Source organism: Cercospora beticola, chromosome 8 (assembly GCF_033473495.1).
Source record: "Cercospora beticola chromosome 8, complete sequence".
In the NCBI taxonomy this organism is placed as follows: Eukaryota; Fungi; Ascomycota; class Dothideomycetes; order Mycosphaerellales; family Mycosphaerellaceae; genus Cercospora; species Cercospora beticola.
In genome coordinates this window covers 1,454,650-1,471,638 of record NC_088942.1, presented here as the reverse complement: position 1 = coordinate 1,471,638, position 16,989 = coordinate 1,454,650, and the positions used below count along the sequence as shown (strand labels likewise).

The 16,989-nt window shown below is 52.7% G+C and overlaps 5 protein-coding genes across 5 annotated transcripts; 4 read left to right on the top strand and 1 right to left on the bottom strand.

Moving 5' to 3' along the window:
- Window positions 1–954: 954 nt before the first annotated feature.
- RHO25_011862 (uncharacterized protein) lies at window positions 955–2,664 on the top strand (the record flags this gene model as incomplete). Its single annotated transcript, XM_023603278.1, has 2 exons — window positions 955–2,452; window positions 2,522–2,664. The coding sequence occupies 2 exons, from the start codon at window positions 955–957 to the stop codon at window positions 2,662–2,664; spliced, it is 1,641 nt and encodes a 546-aa protein (XP_023454783.1).
- A 258-nt stretch (window positions 2,665–2,922) lies between these two features.
- RHO25_011861 (uncharacterized protein) lies at window positions 2,923–3,912 on the top strand (the record flags this gene model as incomplete). Its single annotated transcript, XM_023603277.1, has 1 exon — window positions 2,923–3,912. The coding sequence occupies one exon, from the start codon at window positions 2,923–2,925 to the stop codon at window positions 3,910–3,912; it is 990 nt and encodes a 329-aa protein (XP_023454789.1).
- A 1,750-nt stretch (window positions 3,913–5,662) lies between these two features.
- RHO25_011860 (uncharacterized protein) lies at window positions 5,663–6,783 on the top strand (the record flags this gene model as incomplete). Its single annotated transcript, XM_023603275.2, has 4 exons — window positions 5,663–5,675; window positions 5,731–6,257; window positions 6,318–6,565; window positions 6,618–6,783. 4 exons carry the CDS (start codon window positions 5,663–5,665, stop codon window positions 6,781–6,783), a joined length of 954 nt encoding a protein of 317 aa, XP_023454410.1.
- Window positions 6,784–7,047: 264 nt separating this feature from the next.
- Window positions 7,048–8,838, bottom strand: RHO25_011859 (uncharacterized protein; the record flags this gene model as incomplete). The annotated part of the gene is made up of 1 exon (XM_023603274.2): window positions 7,048–8,838. One exon carries the CDS (start codon window positions 8,836–8,838, stop codon window positions 7,048–7,050), a length of 1,791 nt encoding a protein of 596 aa, XP_023454607.2.
- A 440-nt stretch (window positions 8,839–9,278) lies between these two features.
- RHO25_011858 (uncharacterized protein) lies at window positions 9,279–16,865 on the top strand (the record flags this gene model as incomplete). The annotated part of the gene is made up of 1 exon (XM_023603273.2): window positions 9,279–16,865. One exon carries the CDS (start codon window positions 9,279–9,281, stop codon window positions 16,863–16,865), a length of 7,587 nt encoding a protein of 2,528 aa, XP_023454491.1.
- Window positions 16,866–16,989: the final 124 nt, after the last annotated feature.

Below are 16,989 nucleotides of genomic sequence, written 5' to 3'. Positions count from 1 at the left end.
ATCTGTGCTCGAGTCAGCGGCTATCAATGGCCGGCATTCGTCAGTCTGCTGTGCCTGTCTCTGCTTGTCGGGCACCACGAACATGCCCATTCCTACATGACTGCAAAAATCCACTCCACGGCGTATGCAATGCTTCAACGAGAAAGACGACTGGAAGCTGCCGAACACGTGTAGCTGACTGCCGCAGGCAAGGAACGACCACCACAGATATCCTGAAGACTTCGCATGCATCGTAGCGATCCTTAGCAGCACATGTTGACAATCATGCAATACGACGGTCCTTTGCTTCGCCCGCACGAGGAGAATTTCGTCCAGATCAATAGCACAATGTGCTCGGAGTGGCAACGATGTCCCCTCCAATGCACCGGCGGTCACCCCGCCAACGAACATATCCAGGACTATCCTCGTACCATCGCTACAGACGGAAATTAATACAGTAATTTCCTCCATTCGAATTCCATTGATGATTTGTGAGTGCACGACTGGGGCCTCACAGACATCTGATAATCCCACTCAGCGAAAGTACTTACGTGAAAGTCGGTCGTTGCGTCGGTTTCGCAGAAGCTGCACGCAGATCACGATCGTCGAAATGCCAACGGCAAGCCACTCCGTCGTCGCTGCATACAAGTCATGCTCAACAAACAAGGATACCAGGTCTCTGGCACTCTCTGGCTCATCGTGAGTGGAGCAGATCTGAGAAGTCGCACTGCGCTCCAATTGCACCGCTCTCTTTTCTGGTCATCCGCCATTTATCGTGAACCTTGTTATTCAGCATGTCATCACCACAGTCCTTCTCGGAGTCTCATCCTGTGATCCTTCGACTATTGCGCCAAAAGCACAACTCAAGCTCTGCCCTCCAAGCCGTGTCGAGCTTGAGCAAAGCTTGCGCGTCAATCTTGTTGCTGCTTACAGAACTCATTGCACGTTTCAGATCTTGCTGAGATATGTCAAACTATGGAAAACTTTGACAACCCCGACCCGTTCGTGAAGGACGAATTGGAGCAGCAATCACAAGCTCAGACTGCCGAAGCACCTCGCACCAGTCGGCTGGACTACGCGACCTCACCTTCAGTCACGGCCGACAAATCTGGCGGCAGAAGCACAAGCCGTTCAACCCGTAAATCCAGTAAACGCGCACAAAGTACCACCTCGATCAGCGGTGAACACCCTCATCTTGACAAATTCAAGACCGCTGTCGATGATGTTCAAGCCGGCGTGGTCGACAAAGTCAGAACATTCGGACACAAGCTGCACTTCGACAGCGTCCACGCACATGGCGTCTCTCGCTTCCTTAATCCCACCACGATCCGCATGAAAGTGCGGTACCAGGATGACTCGGATTCTGCTACGCCACAAGAAGAAACGTCTCTGCTCTGGCGCGCCAGAGATAATCGCAAGGGCAGGAATTCTATTGCCGTCCCTCGATTACCAGTCGAGGACGATGGAAACGGGTCCTTTCTGCCATTGCGCTACACTCCTCGCATGAGCTCGAAGATCACCGACATCGCACATAACCTCTATCGCATGGCCACCACTTTCCCCTACTGGGATATGTCTTTCTGGAGTGGCGCGTCCTATACCATCGGCTCTGCGCTCTTCGTTGCAGACGGCGCGCTCGCCTGGGGTCCTGTGGCTTTTGGCGTAGGGTTTGAGACTGCATCTGCGGACAAGCTGGGTGGTCCCTTGTGCTTCTTCATCGGAGCTCTGTTTTACCAAGTTGGAGCTGTGGCGGCCTATCTCGAAGCGGTGAACGACGGGTCATTTCATGGAGCAGCGATGAGGAGATTACTAGACGGGCACGAGGAAGATTCCAAGAAGCTATTAGACGAGAAAGTCAAAGACTTTTTCGGACACGTGAAGCCTCGACGTCCGCATCGAAACCCGGACACGAAGATGCCAGACGCAGATGGTGACGTTGATCCTGAGGCAGGATGGAAGACGAAAGAAGACTGTCTTCGTCGACCCGGGTCGATCTACCCTCAAGGCAAATCTCCTGCTCCTCGACGCGGAGGCGTGGATCTCGGTGGCGATGAAAGTCTTCAAGGCAGTGTATGGTACTCAACCTGGCGGTGGTGGCCGACATGGAAAGCCCTTCGATCACATCACGTCTACGAGATCGGATACTTGGCTTGTGCAATTCAACTTTTCGGTGTCACGCTATATGGTGTCACGGCCGTGGTCATTTTACCCGGAATTCTGACATCTTTGAAACCTTGGCAGGAGTTGGCTGCATTTTGGATCCCGCAGGTCGTGGCTGCTTTGTGCTTTTTGATTGCGAGTTTGATGTTTATGTTGGAGACGCAGGAGAAGTGGTGGAAACCTGAGCCGGGGATTTTGGGCTGGTGGATTGGAGTTTGGTCGACGGCTGGGTCGGTGGGGTTTGAGTTGATTGCTTGTTTTGGGATTAAAGCGCTTGCGAGTGGGGAGGAGGCGCATTGGGCGGAGTATCAAAGTGAGTTGAACAGGCGATTGAGTGAGGCGGATTTTGGGGGTGGAATGTTTGCTGACTTTTGATTCATAGGTGATCTTGCGACTATGTGGGGTTCTGCGTGTTATTTTATTGGGAGCTTTTTGCAGTGGTATGAGGCTTTGAACAAGAATCCGATTGAGGAGTTGTTCAATGAGCCGGGAGAGATGAAGAGTAGTCGGGTGCATCCTATATGAGAGCGCTGAAGGAGGCCGATGCGTGTTTCCGACAGCCATGGGCTTCTTCGACCGAAGTGAAGTGAAGCGCAGAAGAGCGGAAGTACGTCAAAAAAGTGATGGCGGAGCATTGCAGCTTGGTCAGCCTGCGAGCTGCATGGAAGTCACGTCGCGTGCAACGGTGGACGTGGAAGGTGCGTGCCGAACAAAGTCCATATTCCACCTCCCTTCCAGACTGCTCCAACCTCATCACATTCGCATGTCAACAGCGACTTCAGAATGTCGAGACCATTGCTGCCGTCGCTGCCGCCGCCGCCGCCGCCGTTCCAGCGGCGTACGAATGGCTTCCACAACACGACTACTGGGTCAAAACTTCTGCCGGCTACATCGCACACACGTGAGAGCCGAGTTCATGGCCAGGAAATTGGTAACGCAACAACCGACGCGTTTGCGAGCTGGCCTTCGCCACCCACGAAAGACGAGCGCCGCACTCATTCTCGGCCTGCACCTACGCAAAGCCGTCTCCTCCAGATCGTGAAGAGGAGGCGCCGCACAGCCGAAGTCATGTATGTCGCCCACAGGGTCCACAAAGACAAGGCCACCATCGCCGCGCTTCTCGCTCGTGAGGGGGTTGCACTTGCCAGACGAGAGTCACGAGTAAGAACCCGGGAGAACGCCTTAGCCCAGCGCGAGAACGAGCTCTTGATCGCAGAAGATGTGCTCAAACAGAAGTGCACCGGTTCTGTGCTCGTCGAGGGCCAGGCGTCACTGCGACTCAACACGGCTCAAGAGACTGTTATCGAGCACTACCGTTCGCGGATTACGTCGCTCGAAACACAACTGAAAGCAGCAAACGGCGTCGAGGCCGCCGTCCGCCTAGAGTTCGCAGAGCGAATCGGTCGATTGCAAGGCCGCCTCGACGGCCGATCTGAGCAGGTTGAAGATGCGAAGGGGCGTTGCAGAGATACACAGAATGAACTCGTTCACGCTCAGCTGTTGAACAGAGAGCTGCAAGAAAAGCTCGATGCTGCCACTCGCTCGAACAATGAGCTCCAACGTCAGCGTGATAACGCCTACCGCATGGAAAAAGAGAATCAAAGGAACCCCAATCCAATTCGACGCTTCACTCTGGAGCCCGACGCGTATCCTTCTACCATCGGACCTCGGACTTACGAGGCCACTTCGTTAGATGTATCTGACCAACGAACGACTGCCAATGCGGCCGATGCTAGTCTGTCACGACGTGGTTCTTCGCTCTTCCACAGATGAGCGTGGGCGTCACTGCGATGAGTATGAACTTGTCTGTAAGACCTCGGGAGAAGTGAGCGCAGTGGAAAGCTCGTGGTTAGTCCTGAGGTCATCAGGACGAGGAAGACCTGCGGTCCAGCTTCCTCACTGAGAGCTGAGTGGGAGAAATCGCGGAGCATAACGTGGCTGCAAGGTGGTATTGCAGTAAAACGAGTTGGCCAAAACGCTCAACATTCTATTCGCCCGCTTCACTTTACCATTGCCGCCAAGCATTTCCTTGAGCATCAATACGTCGAGAACAACAGTAATGCAATCGATGTTCCTATTCGCGACTTTCGATGCCCTTGCGATGAGTGATACCCGCAGCAGCTAACAACTCGTTCCTGTGAGAGATCAATGCGTGCTCCAGCACGGCGAAAATGTTCCAGTAACGTTCCTTCTCTTTCCTTGTCACAGCTTCACTCAGATGCATAAACCCAGAAACTCGCCACTGTGATCCTCTCAGTCAGCCTAAAACCACCCGACTTCTCAAACAATCTTCCCAACTTGAACGTCCATTCATACAGTTCTCCTAACGTCACGCCTTTCGGATTCCAAATCGTCAAAGTATAACTATACTCTGGCACATCAGGTAAGAAATCCAAATCCACAGCCTCCAAAGGCGGCGATGCAATATGCATATTCTTCCAGGATGCAATTTCTTCTTCTGGCGGGAAGTTCGGATCAAGAAGTCCTCCCATCCCTATCGAAAAATGCAATATATCTCCAGAATCCGTAAGGTTCCATCTCGCTAAAACGCTGGCTTTCCTGTATTGTCTCGGAAGCGGTGGGACTGGGTGGTTGTACATGCCATATGTAAATGCTTGGGGTCGAGGTTCGGCTGCTGGGGTGGCGGGACATAGTTGGAAGTTTTTGGCGCGATAGAGGACTCTGTAGGCGCCGTGGAGGCTTTCGCGGTGGATGGGTTTGATGGGTTTTATGGGTTTGTGGGGAGAGAAGAGGAATAGTTTTTCTTGGATGTGGATAGAGCGGGTTATGAGGGTGTGCCAGGTTTTGGAGACGCGTTGGCTGGTGAGAAGCTGGTTGAAGGGGAGGTGGAGGAGGATGGGTTCGAGGAGTTCGTAGGTTGTTAGGACTTTTTGGGTGGCGGTTATTGTTGGAATTTTTGGTGAAAGTGTTTGGAATGGTCTTGGTGGTGTTGATGGCCAGAGAGAAGTGAAAGACTTGGGTGATGATTCAGGCATATTTCCATCGTTTGACACCTCCAGTATTTATCTTGATGATGGCGGATTGCACTATATTCTCTAGCGCGTGGTGGCGGCTGCCTTGAGTGAGGATGTATCTCGGCGTCGAGGCGCGAAATGCGATCCCGAATGGTGACACACGAGCACAGGCTTCCCCTCTTTCCACCTGCTCATGACCTTGTACACTCACCTTCCTCACGTCCTAGCAGCCGAAAGCTGTAGCACAGCCGTCTCGTATTGGCTGCGATAAGAGTTCGAACAAAGCATGGCTGCATGGGTTTGTAGGTCATCTGCGACGTCATCAAGACACAGAGCTTGCTTGGGATGTTGGCCGCCGGCCCACGGGCAACAGCCCCACTACCAATGCCTTCGCCAACGCGAGGAGAAGAAATGAGTGGGCGTAGGCCCAAGCGGGATGGAATTGCTTATATACTGACATGTGGCCTCTTGCTCTCCATCAAGGTAACTGGATAGCAGTGCAGCAGCGATTGAAGAAAAGAGAAAGCTCGTAAGCAAGTGCAATAAACATGGGCAACAAGAGTATATCTCAAAATTACCTTGTCAACTCTTCATCAACAACACTCACAATCTCTAGGAGTACAATGCTGCATCAGCGTTGACATCGACGCTGTCGCCGGTTGGCTTGGTAGCTATGGCGGCGAAGACTCAACCTCCGACATATCTCGCGGTCTCTTCGCCGGCACCATCGGCGTACGACGTCTCCTCAAGCTCTTCGAGAAATACAACATCACCACAACTTGGTTCATTCCGGGCCACAGTCTTGAGACTTTCCCGGAAGAATGCCGCATGATTGCAGATGCTGGCCATGAAATCGGTCTGCATGGCTACAGTCACGAGAATCCCATTGCCATGACACTCGAGCAGCAGACAGCTGTGATGGATAAGTGTTACAAACTGATTACAGAGTTCCAGGGTAAGCCGCCGAGAGGCATTGTGGCGCCCTGGTGGGAGAGTAGTCAAGAAGGAGCGGAATTGATGTTGAAGTATGGGCTGGAGTATGATCACAGTTTCAGTCACCACGATTGTCAATGCTATTGGTTGCGGACTGGAGATAAGTGGACTCCGATTGATTTCAAGAAACATCCGGAGCATTGGATGAAGGTAAGAGCTTTGAAGCCTGGTGCGGAAAGCGGTGTAGCTGATCTGAATTGTGTGACATAGCCTCTCGAAGGTGGACCGATGACAGGACTTGTCGAAATCCCTGCTTCTTGGTATCTGGACGATCTGCCTCCGATGATGTTCATCAAAAAGGCACCGAATAGTCATGGCTGGGTCAACCCGCGCGATGTCGAAGAGCTGTGGATGGATCAGTTTGACTATTTCTATCGCGAGTACGATGAGTTTGTGTTCCCTGTGACTGTGCATCCTGATGTGTGCGGACATCCTCATGGATTGCTTATGCTTGAAAGGTGAGAAAACACAAGTTGTCATGCTGTTAACAGTCTCTAATGCTTTGAGTAGAATCATCGAGAGAATAAACAAGCACGAGGGTATCGAATGGGTGACGATGGAGAGCATATGCGATGACTTTAAGGCCAAGAGTACTCCACCAAAGGGTGCATTGCTCCCAGCAGAGGTCGGAGCAATTGCAAAGAATCCAAATCTGGAACTGAAGAAGCAGGAATAGTATGAACATTGACCAGATCAAATCGATGTCTGCGAATAGATTGACTGCAGATCTATTCCAAACTTCCAGCAGACTCGAGGTGGGACCATGCTTTCCGGTGCTCACTGTGCAGCTTTTGTTGCACATCCCGCCAGCCTTGGATGTCTGATGCACTTGCCCGAATCCAAATGTCGCGATGCATGGGAGGGCCTCTGGAACTCGAATTTACACTCATGCAGATCGCAATTCGTCGTGCCAGGCGCTCCATTTTCAGCATGCCTCGATTCAGTCATCGTCCGTCAACGTGAAGTCGTATTGCTTGAAAGCCTCTTTGAAAGCGGAAGCGTCCGCATCCTCCTCTGCTTGGCTCTGTGCCACATCGCGCCAGTGGCTTCGCTCCTCAAGGCCCATCAATTTCCCGAGTACTCTTCTCCCAAACTGTAGATCGAATCGGAAAGTCTCGTCGAGAGGCAACACTATTTCCTTCTCGCTTCCTTCCGACCAGATCATAGCTTTGAAGTAGTGACCCTCCTGTGCAGCGGCTTTCTCTCCATCTGTCTTGGCGAATCTCGGATAGTGCTGGTTTTCGGCCTCCACATCGAATGCAGCCTCTATACGGCCGTCTTTGACCATCGCGACGGGTACAGGGAGGAATTGCCAGTGCAAATGCACACCGCCGCCTCTGCTGATCTCCCAGGTCACTGCACCGAGTTCGGCTTCTCCGTCTGCACCAGAGGTAGATTTACTCGAAATCATGTTGTGAAGGGCATCGCGGTACCGACTCATCTCTTTGTGTGTCGCTTCACGAGTTTCTTCGTTCAGCGCCTGGATGGTTGGCGCGTGTTCCACCGGAATTATCAGCATGTGGCAAGGAATGCCAAGCTTTGGAAAGGTCTGCCGGGTTGCCAGAGGGCCTTTGGCGATGGTCATGTACGCATTGTCTCCGATCGAAGTAATCATGTGCACTTCGGCGTTGTTCTTGCCAAGACAGAAGTAGCATTCCTGTGGTTCTTGTCGCTGGTTGCGCTGATGTTGCCGCTTGCCGCGCTTGTACGGTCGGCCCTGATCTCCATCCCAGTCGTTGTATGAGCGTCCTCCGCCGCTGGCGAAGCGGAACCCATTCTGAGCTCCACCATTTGCATCAATAGATTTGCGCTTTCTCGTCTGCACAAAAGGAGTCGCCGTGGTTCCCTCAGGTGGGACCTGCGGAGCAGGCGCTGATGGCTCCAGATTGTATGCAGCGATCCATTTCTCGGCACCCGCGCCGCTTGACTTGACAGTACCAAACGGTGCAACACTAACGAAGCGAGTGATCGGTCGTGGAGGCTCCGCATTATGGAAGAAGGGCTCGCGCTCGAAGAATCGCTGCGAAGTGGAGAAGTGATATCGAGGCTTTAGTGCGCTGACCAAGTCGCCCAAGCCTCGGATTCCGGGCGGTGAGCGTCCTTCGTACTGATTCTTAGACCCGATCCTGATTTCTGCAGGCCAGTCGCTGGTGATCAGGATGTCCACCTCGCCGAACGCAGCAGCTTCGCCGATGTCCTTGTCAGTATACTTGGCAGTGTACTCGTCGGCGTCGTCGGGCAACACATCGGCGTAGTTGCCACCCAGAGTGACGATCTTAAATGCTTCTGACGTCTTGAAGAGAGATTTACGGGCAAGAACACTGAGATTCGGGCAAAGCTCGCCATTGTTGTTTCGTAGTCTCTCAAGGACTGGCGATGGGAGTGCGCGCGTGCTGATCGTGAAATATGTCGTGACAGGAATCTCAATCTGGCCGGCGAGAAGCTTTTCTTGCTCTACTTTCTCCTCCTCAGTGATCGTATCGGGCTCTGCAAAAAGATTGCCGGCGACAATCGCAAAGGCGAAGTTCTGCTTCTTCTGCATGGTGGCGAGTTTCTGTCCGAAGACAGTAGAGAACTTCCCGTTGACATCGCCGATTATGGCACTGCGTATGGTGTTAGCAGTGGCATCGCTGAGTCCGACATGGAGGCCCATGTGGTCGTCCATGTCGATAGGCACATCGAGGCCCTGGTCGAAGGCTGAATTGGCGGAAATCACCATGTCAACGTCCATATTGGCAGCCATAGGAAGTCTTGCTGTGGATGTGGCATGGAACTTACATCTTAGAAGCCATGTTTTATGCTCGACGTGCGATTGTCGTCAGTTGCCGACGCGTGAGGTGAATTCAGTGATGAGCTTGTGAGAGGAAGCTGGAAGCACTCATGTGACGACGGCTGATCTCAATTGAGCATCGACGAACATATGCGATTCCTGCCCATGAGCCCTTTGGAATGCACAAAAGGTCTGGCTATTGGAGGCGGGTGGCTTCTCTCGGTGATGCACATGTGTTACGCGACTTCCTCTCCGCTCGCGATGTCTTTTCATGCTGCTCCCAAAGGGGGAAAGCGCGATGCAAGATAAGCTTTCGGCTAGTTTAAGAAGTCCGCTGGAAGCTCTCGAGAACTTTTGAACTTTTTTGGCGACCGTCTGCAAGACAGCGACATGTAGACAGCATGTCGTCCATGGCTAGAGGACGAGGCGTCAAGGCCAGTAAGGTCGTCAAGCCGAAGAAGGACACGAAACGAACGACGGCACACACCAAAAATTACCGCTTCCAGTCCTTCAACGAGCGCATCGCAACGCTCAAGATCGACCCGATTCGACGGAGGCGACATGTTGAGCAGGAAGAGAAGGAGGTAGAGACTTCGCACACATACTTTGGGGAGGCTCTGTCAGAATGGAGGGATACAAATCTGTCGACAACCTTCAGCGCATTCGCCAAAGATGCCGCCCCGCTATGCGACAACCTGCCCGTGGTCCTGCACAACGAGAACAAGATTGTGGACTTGCTGATGGAATACATTGGAAGAGGCGATGCGCTGGCTATGGACCCGCTGTTCAATTTGCTATGGAACTTGGCCCGAGATCTGGACACCCGCTTCGAGAAGCACTTCCAACGCGCCGTGGCTTCCGTCCTGGCTGTCGCCGCAAAGCACGAAGACCTGGCAGTGATAAACGCCGGTTTTGACTGTTTGGCATGGTTGTTCAAGCATCTCTCGCGATTGCTCGTGCCGGACCTCCGACCTTTGTATGACCTGCTGGCTCCTTATATGGGCAAAGAGAAACAGAAGCCATTCATCGTCCGATACGCCGCTGAAGCGTTCGCGTTCCTGGTGCGAAAAGCAGCCATTGTCTATGAACGGGATTCCAAGCCCCTGACTACCGTCGTAGAACGCATACTGAACGACTGTGCTCAGACGACCACGGAGACTACCGCGGATCTCCATCAGCAAGGTGTCATGGCTGTGCTTAGTGAATCGATTCGAGGCGTTCAGCAAGGGCTCGCCAACGGCGGTGCCGCTATACTGCAGACAACTTTCCCGACGGCTGAGAGGATCATGCAGGATGAATCGGCCAGTGCCGAGCGCATCGTTTGTGGGTTGCTAACCGACTTTATCCACTTCAGCAACCAGGAGGGTTTCAAGCCTGTCTTAGACACGATTGTCTTGCACATACAACAGAGCGTAGGTGCAGCTAGTGCCACTAGCATCCAATTCTGCACTTCCCTGCTTTCCACAGCCGTGTCCGTACGCAAAGGCTCTCGTATCACAGAATGGAAAACTGTTGTGCAAGTCACTGAGGACCTTGCCACCGCAGCTCAGAGGCTACAGGAACAAGACGCAAAGCTCGCACACGCTGTACTCAGTCTATACGCCCTGGTACTGCAGTCGGCGCCCATCGGAGCTGTCCAGAAGATGGTCAAGACGCTAGACATTTTCCGCAACGGCACCTGGGCTCCTTATTTCGCACAATTCTGCGATATGGTGCACAGACTTGGCGCGGATCGTTTCAACGAGATTTTGCTACCATATCTGCGAAATTTTGTTGCTGAGCGAGCTGAACTCAACGACCCCCACCTTCTCTCACTGGTCGTTCGCGTAGGTGGAACGAGGCCGGATCTGAAGCTGAAATGCTCGAGAACTGCCATACAACATATGCTGGCCTGTATCGCAGAAATCAACAGCGTCCAAGCTGATAGCACTCAAGCTCTTGCGCATTCGAATTTGCTACTTCGTGCATTGCCGCATCTTGCGATCGACGACAGCACTGTTGATAGCTTCCGCGAGGCATCACTGAACTTGGTAGAAGCAGTACTTCATGCCGAAGATGCCACTCCACTTGAGACAAAATCGCTCATATACGGCTCCGTCCTGCGCCAATTGCTTGTCATGAGACCTGCAACGACATTTCTCTCTGGCTCATGGCCGGCACTTTGCCAAAGAAGTCCGGAAATGGCACCTCTGCCAGCCTTCTGGACCAATCTGCTGACCTTCATCAAGGAGTACAAGCCGACGGACGTTCAGGGCGAGCATATTCGCGTACTTGAAGATGTGCTTGTGTCTTCTCTGTGTTCGGCGTCGCACTCAATCAGGCAGGATGTTCTGGACATCCTCCAAGAACTGTACAGGTTGCGAGGATTGGAAGAGCCAACGATCCTTGCGACTGCGATCCTCGTGGAGTCGATACCCATCTCCCTAGAAGCCGCCAGGTCAATGTCCATGAACATTCGACGCATTCCACCACAATACACCACCTTGTCCAGCGGCGACGTCATGCAAAGAGCCATCCCAACCTTCCTCTTCGGCTTGCTCCACTTGAATCTTTCCCAGGCGTGGGAGGACGCTAGCGAAGCGCTTGCCGCTATCAGTCAGAACAAGGTCGGAGAAGAAGTTGTCATAAGCCTAGCTCAGAAATGGATCGATGGAAAATCGGATGACGAGCCGCTGCCACAGACACCTCAGCTGATGGACGTCGACACTGACGGCTTCAAAGTCTTTTCGAGCTTCGAATGCCCAAATTTCGCCAAGATGCAAGCAATTTCTAAGCAAGTTTTCGAGGTCCCATACAGCGGTCTGCCTTCCCCCGAAGAACAACTAAGCTTAGACACGCGAAAAATGCCATTGATCTCGCAAAGTGCGCGATCTCAAGCACTGCGGGTCTTGAGCAAGATTCCACAGATCGCAGAGAAACGTTCGCGTTTGCTTGTTCCCACTCTGCTAAGATGGGCAGGATCGGTGCAGGAAGGCGACGATGAAGCATCGGGCTCGGATCGTTGGGCGCGGAAGGACCAGAAGGCCTTGCTGGGAATCTTTGCTCAATTCAACAACCCGAGAGTGCTGTACAAGGCGGAAGCCGTGTTTAGCGCACTACTGGCGCTATGTGGAAACGGTGATCTTGAGATTCAGAAGTCCGCGCTCAAAGCTGTGCTCGCTTGGAAAGACAAGTCGCTCACCCGATATCAAGAACACCTCAATAATCTTCTTGACGAAAACCGGTTCCGTGAAGAGCTGTCGGTCTTTTTGCACGATGCAGCTGAATCTGGGGAAGGCGAGGACGGCATCCGTCCGGAAGATCATGCAACTCTAATGCCAGTTCTTCTGCGCTTGTTGTACGGCCGCGCGGTAGCAGGCGGTAAGGAAGGCCAATCCGGCCGCCGCAAGGCGATATTTGTTGCTTTGTCAAGATTTGGCGAAGATACATTGGGAGCATTTCTCGACATTGCGTGCAAGCCCCTCGCTGGTGAAGAATTTGAGAAGAGCACTGATGAGATCCCGATGCCCAGGACGTCGCTACGTCAGCAACTTGGTCTGGTCAACATGTTGGACGACATGCTGCGAACGCTTGGTGATGGTCTCGAGACATTCGCGCCAAAGCTCGCGCGAGTCATCCTTGCATGTACCATCAGTGCAGCGCACAAGCTGGAACAAGAGAACGGCTCCGATCCGGCCTTGGCCCGCTCCATTCGACAGACTGGCATACAGTGTCTGGTCAAGATTTTTGCCACGATGACAGCTTTTGACACACAACAATATGGTCTCATAGTCACTGAAAAGCTGATCTTGCCTCGCTTGAGCTCGTTTGCAATCGAAACTGCGCAATCCGTGTCAGGTACCTTACGTCTCTTCTCTGCCTGGAGCGAACGCAATGATACTGCTTCCTTGTTCATTGGACCTGGACACGCGATATTGGCGCAGGTGGCAGACCTACTTCAAGGCAAGCACACAAAGAAAGAAGTACAATTATTTGTGCTCCAGCAAGTCTTGGACAACCTTGTTACGATTGACATCGAGCCAACAATTCTGCAGCCTCATGTGTCAAGCTTCGTCAAAGCCATCGGAGCAGTCATTGAGCAGCAGCCGTCCAAGGATGCTCTAGATGCCTGTGTGCACTCTTTCTCACAGCTTGCTGGGCGGATTCAATCAGAGTCTGAAGCTGCGCACGTTACCAGGACATGCACGGAACTTCTCAAGAAACCCAACAGGGAGGTTTCTCCTCCAACCAAGTCTGGTCTGCTGCGGACGATCTTGCCTCTCATCGAGAACTTCGGTGTAGAGAGCAGAGATGATTTGTACGATGCGGTTTGCGTACTGTATTCCCGTCTGTCCCATGCAGAGAGCCGAGTGCTACTTTCTAAGGTCCTCGCTGCACTTGTACGTGATGACCCATCACTGAGTGACATCGCTCATGTTTGCGAAGACATGAATGCCCGGGGAACACGACTGGATGAACCGGATTTCCAGCGGCGCGACAGCGCTTTCAACAAGGTGAAGTCCTCCAGCTCAGATTTCACCATTGAGCAATGGTTACCACTGGTACACAACTTGCTCTTCTACATCCGCGATCCGGAAGACCGCGTGAACCGCACTGATGCTTCGTATGGCCTCCAGCTGTTCGTGTCTGCTGCATCAAAGCACGCCGATCAGCAGCGATGGATGTCGCTGCTCGAACATGCCGTGCTCGCCGGCATCGAGCGTGGTATGCATGAGAAGTCCGAGCTGGTACGGGCCGAGTACTGCCAGGTCCTGAATCACATCATTGGAACATTTCCGGAATGGCAGAAGATCAGTGGTTTACGCCTCCGGGGGCACGAGGATGAGGAGACGTCTTTCTTTCTCAACGTGCTACATATTCAACTCCGGCGCAGGATGGCTGCAGTGCAAGTGCTTGAAAGCGAGGCCGCAAATGTGGGTTCGAATAGTGCCTTTCGCATACTTCTGCCACTCCTAGAACATTTCGTCTTCGACGCGGCTGAGGGAGAGGCTGGACTCAATCTTGCTAATCAGACCAGGAAAGCCATTGGTGCGCTTGGCAAAGCCCTCAATAAAAACAGTTTCCGTTCCACATTCCAGCGGTACATCGGCTATCTCAAGAACAAGGAGAAAGATGATCACGAGACTATCGAGAAGCGAGTCCTCCAGCTTCTTCGTGAGATGGTCGAGGGCATCATCGCCCTGCCTCAAGATCAAAGACCAATCAGCGAAGCTATCATCAGAGAGCAGCTCACTCCCCTGCTGGCATACCTGCAGCAGAAAGATGAGTCTACTGTCGACCGACGCATTTCTATAGCCGTGACGATTGTCAAGCTCATGTCATCTTTGCCGCAAGAGGAATTTGCCTCGCGACTGCCTGGAGTGCTTACGGACATTTGCCACGTTCTACGCAGTAGAAGCCAAGAAGCTCGTGACCAAACGAGAAAGGCCCTTGCACAGATACTGGAGTTCGTCGGGCCTACTTATTTCAGCTTTATCCTGAAGGAGCTCAAGGGATCCTTGAAACGCGGCTATCAATTGCACGTCTTGTCCTTTACTGTGCACTCTCTGCTAGTCGGCAGTCTCGACAGTTTTAAGCCGGGTGATCTCGATGAATGTCTACCACATCTCATGGACGTGATCATGGATGATATCTTTGGCGTTACTGGCCAAGAAAAGGATGCCGAGGAGTACAAGAGTGGAATGAAGGAAGTCAAGAGTAGCAAAAGCTACGACACGATGGAACTTCTCTCGCGAGTGACCCCAGTACGTCAATTAGGAGCTCTGGTACGACCGCTCCATAGCATGCTCTCTGAAATGCTGGACAACAAATCGGTCAAGAAGATCGATGATCTACTCCTACGGCTTCGCAAAGGACTGGACCAGAACCCTGAGGCTGACAGCCGAGACATGCTCAAGTTTTGCTGGGAGATAGTTAGCCAGGTCTATGCTGGAGAGAATGCTCAGACATCGAAACCCGCGATTGATGAGCGCCGCAAGCGTTATGAGATCCAGCCAGAACCGGAGAAGAAGAAACTTGGCCCTAAAGGCGGTACTGCGTCCTACAGGTACAAGCTCATCGCATTTGCGCTCAGTCTGCTCAGAAAGGTAGTCCGGCGCCATGAAGACTTGCAAACACCTGCAAACATGGCAGAATTTTTACCTATGGCAGGAGATGCTCTGATACAAGGCCAAGAAGAAGTCAAGCTTGCCGCAGTCCGGTTTTTGTCAACCATCATGCGCGTTCCCATCAAGCAGCTGGAGGAGGATGCACCTGTCTATGTCAAAGAGGCCGTTGCGATGATCAAAAGCGCTTCCAGCAGTACTACTGATGCTTCTCAAGCAGCGCTTGAGCTCATCACGTCCGTGTTACGCGAGAGACGCTCCGTGCAGATCAAAGAAAAGGATATCGCGCTGCTACTGAAGCGTGTCAAGAACGATGTCGATGAGCCAGATCGTCAGGGCGTCATCTACAAATTCTTACGGGCAATCCTTGGACGAAAGATTGTTATTGCAGAAGTCTACGAAGTCATGGATGAGGTGGGCAAGGCTATGGTTACCAACCCGGATCAGTCGATTAGAGACAGCGCGAGAAGTGCATATTTCACTTTCGTCATGGACTTCCCACAAGGCAAAGATCGATGGGAGAAGCAGACGTCCTTCCTCGTCACGAACCTGAAGTACAAACATGCTGCAGGACGACAAAGCGTGATGACATTCTTGTACTCAATGCTGGACAAGGTCGGCGACGATGTGATACAAGATCGAGCACTCGAGATTTTCTTGACTCTGGTGCCGTTGCTAATTGCTGATCCTGATGCCAAGTGTCGTGATTCGGCCGAGCTGCTCATTGCCAAGATCTTCGAACGAGCAGAAGATGATAAATTGATGGCGCAACTGCTCAGCACCATGGAGACGTGGCTGAGGAAAGATAAGCCACTGCTCAAGGCCGGATCATTGCAGTGCTGGAGAATCCTACTCCAGAACCGTCAGCTATCGCAGAAGCAGCTTGCCGGGTTGCGTAGTAAAGTGGAGGACATCCTCACGGAGCAGGATGGAGAGTTCTCTCAACCGCAAGTGGTCCATGATGCGTTGCAGGTCCTTGCTGTCCTAGTCCAGCGCTTTCCTGAAGTTGGACTCGCAGAGTCTTCTGAAGACGTATGGCAAGCCGTTCATAAGCTCCCGGCCACTGACGATGCACGAGTGCAGACAATGGTTGCTTCGCTCCAAGGGGACTATTTCGCGGACTTTGCAAGCACCAGCTCCAAAACTGCAACAGGCCTTGCTGGTCTGCCTTTGAGAGGCTCTGGAGGTCTCGAGCTCGGCGCAGAGGACATGCGACGCCTTTGTCTTGTCTCTTTGCGAGCGCTACGCGCTGTAGCTCTCAGCACTGAGGACAGTCTCACAGCCCACATTGTGCGCAATCTTGCCGATCTTGGTCGTTTCTTCGCGGCCAACGAGATGCCATGGAACGATCAGGCCGTACTGAGTTCCGAAGCCTCTGAAGATGATGAAGAGCAGGATGAGGATGAACGCGTCTCCGAGCTGGCAATCGCTCATCTGCTCCGCCGGCTGTCGTCAATGCTGATGGCTGATAAATTCTCCATTGTCTCTCGCACAGCTGCCCTGGATACCCTCGCAAAGACTATCAAGCACTTGGGTAGCATCCCTGGCACGAGTCTTCAGCCCATTCTTCGCCCACTTTATGCACTCACGGACCCGACTGTGCCCAAAGCCCCGGGCGACCGGCACCAAAAGTTGCAGGACAACGCTGCAGAGCTTCTGAATTTGATCCAACAGAAGCTTGGTCAGGAGAAGTTCTTGGCTGCGTTGGCCGTCACTCGTAGCGAAGCGAAACTCAGAAGGGAGGAGCGGAGACAGAAGAGAAGAATCGAAGCCGTCACCGAGCCAGAACGATGGCAGAAGAGTAAGCAGAGAAAGTATGAAAGCAAGAAGAGCAGGAAGAAGGAGAAGGGTCACGAGGCGAGAAGCGCAAGAAGAGGCTGGTGAGCGGCTTGAAAGTGTGTACAACATTGCATCTGGACAAATGAGCGGAAAATGCATAGCGCGGGCGTTTGCGGTGAGTCTGTAGAGGTATCGGTGACTTTGAAGACACCATGCAAGCACAGACAAT